The 7,631-nt window shown below is 44.1% G+C and overlaps 1 protein-coding gene across 2 annotated transcripts; it reads left to right on the top strand.

Annotated features, from left to right (window-relative positions):
* Positions 1–2,554: 2,554 nt before the first annotated feature.
* ARL4A (ARF like GTPase 4A) lies at positions 2,555–5,804 on the top strand. Of its 2 annotated transcripts, none has more exons than XM_082046241.1 (2): positions 2,555–2,758; positions 3,237–5,804. In XM_082046241.1, the coding sequence occupies exon 2, from the start codon at positions 3,321–3,323 to the stop codon at positions 3,921–3,923; it is 603 nt and encodes a 200-aa protein (XP_081902367.1). In that variant the 5' UTR covers positions 2,555–2,758; positions 3,237–3,320; the 3' UTR covers positions 3,924–5,804. The 2 variants fall into 2 exon arrangements, with proteins under 2 accessions (XP_081902367.1, XP_081902366.1); XM_082046240.1 differs by lacking the exon at positions 2,555–2,758 and adding an exon at positions 2,816–2,969.
* The last annotated feature ends 1,827 nt before the right edge of the window (positions 5,805–7,631 follow it).

Raw genomic sequence — 7,631 nt, 5'->3', positions numbered from 1 at the left:
ATTATCTCCCTAATGTAATAAAATTCTTCTTCCAAAGAAACACAATCTATGAGATTCCTTCTCCACCTATTGTACTCAATATGCTATACTCCAGAAAATCACTAGCTCTGTATCCCTCCCTTTTCAAGGGCACTGAAATTTGGGTTTTCAGCAGAGCAAGAGATAAAGGCAATCTTTCTGTATTTTATGTTTAAAATTAAAATACCTCAAATAAAAGTAGGAGCTGGCCCATATCCCTCCTTGTGGAATTGTAAAATGTGTCATTATAAAGCTGTGTTAAAGTATGAACAGATCTTGGTAGCAATCAGACATTAAAGATAAGAAGACTAATATCTAATAGGCTTATTTTTCCATTAAAATAGAGAATACATTCTTTGTAGGTGGAGATAAAGGTCAATTTATTTCATCTTGTCACGTTTTATGAATAAATCTATTATCTGTAATAATAATCCTTAACGAGGTGTTTCTATCTGGTTTCCATCAATTTTACTGAAAACCATCCATGAAATAATTAAGGTCTACTTTTACCATCACTATAAACGCTCTTCTATTACACTGTAGGCTGTGCAGTTCTTTATGCTGTGCAAAAGTTGTGTAACATACTGTTAAACCAGAAAACTTACTAGGCCTTTGGGGAAGTAAATTGCCCCTACATTTCCATAGATGTAAAATCACTTTCCAACACAAACAGGCCACTTCCTCCAAAGAAAGTCATCTGTAAGATCAGGACATAAATAACTAACAAAGATAAAAGCAGTGAAACATTAATCTCAGATGTAAGCAAATGGGAATTATGCTACTTTTAGTAGGACTATAATGGGCATCTTAAAACTTTAAGAAATTGAAATCTTGCCTACAGCTCACTGTGAAATTTTTGTTGCTATACAATGTCCTTTTACAATTAAATGACTTCTCTTTTTATACATCATAATTATTTGTGATTTAAAATATAAAGCTCAATCTTTTTAAAGGAAAGTGACATCAAGAAATGTGAAAGTCCAGAAAAAAGGCAAGGTTAATATTGAAAATGCCACATTTTCTCTTCTACTGGAGCCCAGTTGGTTAAAGATTTGGATAATTGTGGTACAAAACAAAGAAAACATACACTTGGATCAGCAGACTTCAGTAGCACAAAAGCTTTAGCTGGCAGTTAAACATATGCTTTTATCAAAAACAGATTAATTTATCTGAGGGTTATTAGATGAAGACTTTTCTAGTACGCTCTGAAGTCAGCGTAACTGATCTTTTTGTGTGCTATTGTGTTTTACACTAAGCTGGTGTTCATCTTACACAGGCAGAAGTAACCACCTACATTGCCACAACTTGAAAAAATCACAGCAGCAAACACAGCAAGTGAAAAGAGCCAGAGGAAGGAACTGAATGAGAGAGAATGACTGAGATAAAGTACTTCTCCAGGCTTTCTCTAAACCCTGCTAGCACCGGTATGCTCTGAAAACAGTAACATACAAAAATGTCTTATTAAGATACCAGTAATTAGTTCTGACTTGAAACACTTCACTGCTCAAAAAAGGCTTAAATAGTAAGATTTAGAATTACTTAATGCATCCTCGTGCTGCAAGAATCTTTCCTTCTTACTAAACTAGGTAACATTTACGTTCATTTAGACTTGAGCACTGCTGCCACCTCTCTATGCCTACAGGCCGATTTCATCCACCCAGATCATCCTCCTGGACGGTTCGTCTCCTGTTGCATGGGCACAAGAGTCCAAGCACTAACATACAGCTGGGCCTCAGACCACTCACTCTGATTTATGCAACATCGGCAAGAAACCCCGTTCACAGCACTCCCCTCTCCTCTTACTTCCCCCGTTAGTGTCTGGAGGTGCCGGGCAGTGTGGGCGGGGCAGAGCAGGCAAACAGTTTTACCACAGCTGAGGCACGACGGCGGCCTAAGGCCCGGAATACTTGCTGCGTCACGCCAACAGCTCAGGAGCTGTACGTTAACTTATTAAGGCTCCGGCTGTACTGCAGCACCGCTCTTCACCCGGGCCTCCCCAGAGCCGCTCCGGGGGCGGCAGAAGAGCCCACAGCCCCCGCACCCCGCCCGTGTCTCCTCAGCGCCGCGAACTCGCGGACCGAGCCGCCGCTGCGGCCCCGCGAACGCAGGCCGCGGCGCGTCACGTGAACAGGGCGGGAGCTGGAGGAAAGCAGCCCGCGATCCGCCGCTTTGAAGCCCGTTGCTAGGCGACGGGAGGGCGCGCGGCGCCTAGGGGAGCGGCTGGTAGTACAGGAGGAAAGAGACAGCGGCCGGGAGACCGGAGCCGCCTCCGCCCCGCACGGGGACGCGTTCCCGTTGTCTACGGTCCCCCCGCAGGCTGCGCGCCCCCGGCAGTGGCGCAGGTGCTCTGAGAGCCGCCGCCGAGCCGTCTGCCAGGCCGCTAGGGGGCGTGGTTAGAGTGACAGCAGCCACAACGGGGAGTGCAGGCGCCTCTGGTGGCGGGGCGGGGCGTTGAGGCCTGGGGCGCTGCCTGCGGTGCCGTCCGCCCGTTGGCGCACGGGCTCGCGCGCCGTGGGCAGCGGGCGCAGCAGCTTTCCTGTAAAGGAGCCGTGTGAGGCAGTGGCTCCGCCCAGTGGCGGGTGGAGCAGGGAGCAGTTCAGGTAGGGCGTGGGCGCAGAGCAGTGATCCCCGCCATTGCGGAGACCGCAGCCCCTTCCACAGCCGCACTCAGCCGCGGCGCTCGGTTGAGGACGGTAAAAATCGAATTCTCCGATGAGTGGCCGGTGCCGCCGGCCAATAGGTGAGGCAGAGCGCGCCATCCTCCCCGCCCCCGCCGCGCGGCGGGGCCAATGGGGGTCGCGGGGCGGGGCGCGCGGGGCTAGGCGCGGGCTGGGAGGCGCCCGCTCGCCAGATGCGGAGGAGCCGCGGCGGCGGTAGCAGCGGTGGAATGGGGTCGCGGGTTGCCCTCGTCTCCCCGCGCTGAGGGACGTGCCCACCGGTGGGGACAAGCGGTAGGCGAGGGGCAGTGGTCGGCCGCGGTGGCGGTGTGGTGAGGGGCGCAGGTACTGGGCGAGCTGCAGTGTCGGTAGCGGCCGCCGCGTCGCGGGGCGGCAGAGCCTGCCGGGCCGGGCGGGAGGCGTGTGGCGTTCCGCGTCGTGCTGCCCGCGGCCGCCTCCACAGTTGGGGCGGCGGCGCTGGCCGGCGCGTTGCTGCCGCGAAAGCCCGGGCGAGGCGAAGGGCGGTCAGTCGTGGGTTAACGCCGCTTGTGTCGTTGGTAGGATCCGAGGGTAGTGCGGCGGCGAACGTAGACGTGGGAGCCGGCCCCTGCTCGTGGCAACCTGCTGTCACCTTCCCCTCTGGCAATGGGGAATGGACTCTCGGACCAGACGCCGATCCTCTCCAGCCTGCCTTCCTTCCAGAGTTTCCACATTGTCATCTTGGGACTGGACTCCGCGGGGAAGACGACCGTGCTGTACAGACTGCAGTTCAATGAGTTTGTCAACACCGTCCCCACTAAAGGATTTAATACGGAGAAGATCAAAGTGACGCTGGGCAACTCTAAAACGGTCACTTTCCACTTCTGGGATGTAGGCGGCCAGGAGAAGCTGAGGCCGCTGTGGAAGTCGTACACGAGGTGCACCGATGGTATTGTGTTTGTGGTGGACTCTGTCGATGTTGAGAGAATGGAGGAGGCCAAAACAGAACTTCATAAGATTACTAGGATATCTGAAAATCAAGGAGTGCCTGTCCTTATCATTGCTAACAAGCAGGACTTGAGGAACTCTCTCTCCCTTTCTGAAATTGAGAAGATGTTAGCAATGAGTGAGCTGAGTTCTTCCACTCCCTGGCATTTGCAACCTACCTGTGCAATCATTGGAGATGGACTCAAAGAGGGACTGGAGAAACTACATGATATGATAATTAAGCGAAGGAAAATGTTGAGGCAGCAGAAAAAGAAGAGATGAGTTCTATTTTGACCTTTCTATTTTACAGTAGTTACATGGTCAAAATTTGACATAAGACAGCTTCCAAACCCAGGCCTGCTTGTTTGGATGCCGTTAAGCTTAGTTACATTAAACAATCAGTTACACAACCTTGCCTTGTGGAAGGCTGTGTAGTTATGGAACTTCTTTTTTTTTTTTTTTTTTTTTTTACTAGTTTCTTCTGAGTTTAGCTCTGCGTTATTTCAGAAGCCCTAATAGATGATGTAATACTGTCAGGAAATGGATGGGTGGGTATATGTGACAGGGATGTCTAAATAGCCAAATAAAACGAGGGTTTTCTGATTAGTGTTGTATTCATGTGTTTGAGGGTGCCCTCTGCAAGCAATTTGCATTGAAGATGTTCCATGTTTTTAAACTTCTAATGCTCATAAGTGGAGTGTTTAGGTGAAAATTTTACAGCTTTAAAAACGTCTGAAGCTAGTAGCCCATTATTTCAAGAGGCTGTTATTTTATTTTGTTTGGGGATTTCGATGAAAGCTTGGCTATGTGTGTAGTTTTGTTTTTAATTTGGCACTTTTTGAAATCAAATCATGTTCAGTTCAAATACTTGAAATTTCAAGTGCTGTGGATTTTTCAACCGATAAAAGAAAGACTATTTGACAAGTAAAAAATGTAAACAACACGCCGGAGCATGGAATAGTTAGTGGTTTCCCAACATATAGCATGTTTTTGGTATGTAAGGGTTTTATTTTTTAGAAGTAACCGTCGTTATACAGTGCTAATCAGGTTTAAACTATTACTCAAAATTAGTATTTATTTTTGAACTATGAATATTATGTCCTTCTCCTACTATCAAGTTAAATTAATTGCAGTAAAGGAGCTATAAAGAACAACTCTGGCTGTTGTGGTTCTGACCGGTGCAGCATTCTTTGCTCTGTTGGTGACTTTTCTGGCAATAGACTAAATTATAATGAAGTAAAGATGGAGTTAAAATTAGCAGAGCACATCTTGTATCTCCCCCGTTTTATTAAAGTGGTATTGCTATGTCACTTTCAACGTATGCTTTTTTTATTGTGACTCTTAAAGTATTTTGTGGTTGGGAATGTAATAATGCTTTATACACTCAAACATTTGACACTACTGGGGGGTGGGAGGGGAGAGTGAGGGAAGAAGATTTTCAAGATGGGCCTGTGTTCTGCTTTAATTATGCTTTAAGCTGTTCTTGTTTACAGAGTGTGCAAACAGTGTTAACTGGGCAGGATAGTGCTTGATGGAAAAGGGAGGGTAGTTTTTCTTACTGGTACAGAACTTCAAGTGGCTCTTTAGATACTTGGCTAGCAATTAAAAGGGCTAAAACAGAGCCTGGATTTTTAAGACTAACTTTAGTGGTGCTGTAAAAATTCATCAGAATGTTAGATTCTCTTCAGACTTTTTTTTTTTGGAAATACCAGATAAAAAACAAACAAACAAAAAAGTAGTAAAAAAAAAAAAAAAGGCTAAAACTATTTCCTCCTCTTATTCAACCAGCAAAGTAATACGTTTTTCTTGCCTGCTGGTGTGTACCAGGAGGATGACAGCTACAAACCTGAATGTCAATCAATGTACTTAGATATGTTTAAAAAAAAAAAAAAATCAAACTTTTTAATCAGCAGCTGTTTGTCCAGGAGGTAACCAAAAATGCACTTTAGTGTCTTCAATAACTGAAAGTGACAGCTGTTTTTTTTTATGACATCTTGGTCCTTTTTGAATAAACTGAAGTAGCTTCCAGTGGAGCTTTTGTATGTTGGTTATATATGTACCTGCACTGGTGACATTGTAAGTCACTTACTCAAGTAATGTCTATATTTATAGAAATGTGGATGACTTCTTAAACCTCAATAAACAATTCAAAATAATCCTGCAGAGAGAAGGTGTCTGACTTCTTGTGCTGCAGTGGTACGTTCTCATCAACCTCTGTGCACGTATTGACTCTAATAACAGTAGAACTCTTTCTGTTGAAAATCAATGTCTTATGGATGTGGTAAGGCTCATAAATGTCACGGTGTTATTGTACGTGTCTCATTAAAAACTTTAAATTGGTGGCATGTCTGTATATTCACAGAAGAGCTATTAACTGCAGTGACTTTTCTGAATTGATGGTTCCTGCATAATTTGAAAAATCTTATGCAGCTGAACCTATTTTGTGTTACCTGCAATGTTTAATAGGCAATGTTGAGCATTTGTCACATGTGCTCACAGGTGATACTTAATTTAGTATCTTCAGAATGTGTCATCTGAAGCTGTATGAGGGATTCACGTGTATTTAAGCTTTTGGGGAATTTCCTTGGATTTTATGGCAGTGAGTAGAATGCGGCAAGAGATACAGAAGCTCCTGGTTGGTTTCAGGACCTGAACGTAAGACATAACTCATTTAGAAGGCTGAAAATCAAAACTGTGAAATTTGAGCAAGTATATTCAAACCTAGCTCTCAAAAACCTGGTATTTTCATTTCTGTTTATGTAACCAATGGCACATCAAAATGCAGCTTACTAGCAGTCAGTCTTGAGAAAGAGCTATCTTAGTGATGCTGAGCCCTATTCATTTGGGCTGTAATTGGTACAATCTTGATAACATTTTCCTTCCTAGCAGGTGCACAGTACTACTAGGCTGAGGAAGATGAAATGAGGGGCTGGCTCTTTGTACCCACTAAACACACTACAATACCAAGTAGTAATTGTTTCATTTCGTGTATTCATCAGGCTTTGATTGGGAATAGCTGGAAATTCATCCTGCTGGAAAAAATCAGTCCTATTTTCTTTTGCATATTAAACATGCTAGTGTTTATCTGGTGACAGTCTCCCTAAACTATTCTAGGTATAAAAACTTCAGTGAATGATTTTAAATACAAACAAATGACTGACCTGTACTCTGTCACTCTGGAAGAAGAAATCAGAGAAGGTGGACAGTAGTGTTTCTAAAATGTCATGGTTATTATCATGCGATACTTAATATTGATTTAGAAGTCGAAAACTGCGTGGGGGATGAGTTTTAGGTTCAAGCTATACCTTAATATGTAGTAGAACTGTTTTGCTGGGATATTACAGTAACTGTTCTGAGTAAAATATACAAATGTACCTCCCAAACTGTGTGTTGTGTTACTATGCTGAAGCCTTCAACTATGAACAAAATGGTGATTGCAATAGAGCATTTGGGATCTTAGCATAGTCCTGTCAGCCTGGGATCACTCTCTTCTAGGCAATGAATTCACAGTTCTGGCGTAAATACCAGTACTTGTAAGAAAATCTTTAAGCAGATGTAATTTTGTTAGAGTGCTGGAGTTACACAATTTAAATTTTAAAATAATTTTTGCTGAAATGGGCTACAAATGGCACTTGGTTCTTCAAGGCAGTAGGCATATTAAATATTTTAAAGTGCTGCTACTTTAAGCAGCTATGGAATTGTGTTTAAATCAGTGCAGTGCTGTTAAAAAGGAAAGAACCACAAGGTCTTGTAACCTTATCACTGTTGTCTGAGCTTACAAAAGTTGGCGTGGCATTGCTTCAGCTGTTTACACACATGCAATTGTTTAAAGTTAACCAGCCTTCAGCATCTGGTCTCTGTTTTCTAGCTGTGTATTAGCTTATGACTGTTTCAGATAGCAAAAGTACTGTAGGACGGTGAGACTCCTTCAAGTTCCTGACATTGATCTTAAGTTATGTTGCACCAAATGTGTGTTTACACTTAGGAAAA

This window comes from Streptopelia decaocto (assembly GCF_964273445.1).
Source record: "Streptopelia decaocto genome assembly, chromosome: 2".
NCBI classification, from domain to species: domain Eukaryota; kingdom Metazoa; phylum Chordata; class Aves; order Columbiformes; family Columbidae; genus Streptopelia; species Streptopelia decaocto.
This window is presented reverse-complemented; position numbering and strand designations above follow the sequence as displayed.

Bases quoted from the DNA above. Each gene is read 5' to 3' on its own strand.
- ARL4A (XM_082046241.1), top strand. From the start codon at position 3,321: ATGGGGAATGGACTCTCGGACCAGACGCCGATCCTCTCCAGCCTGCCT.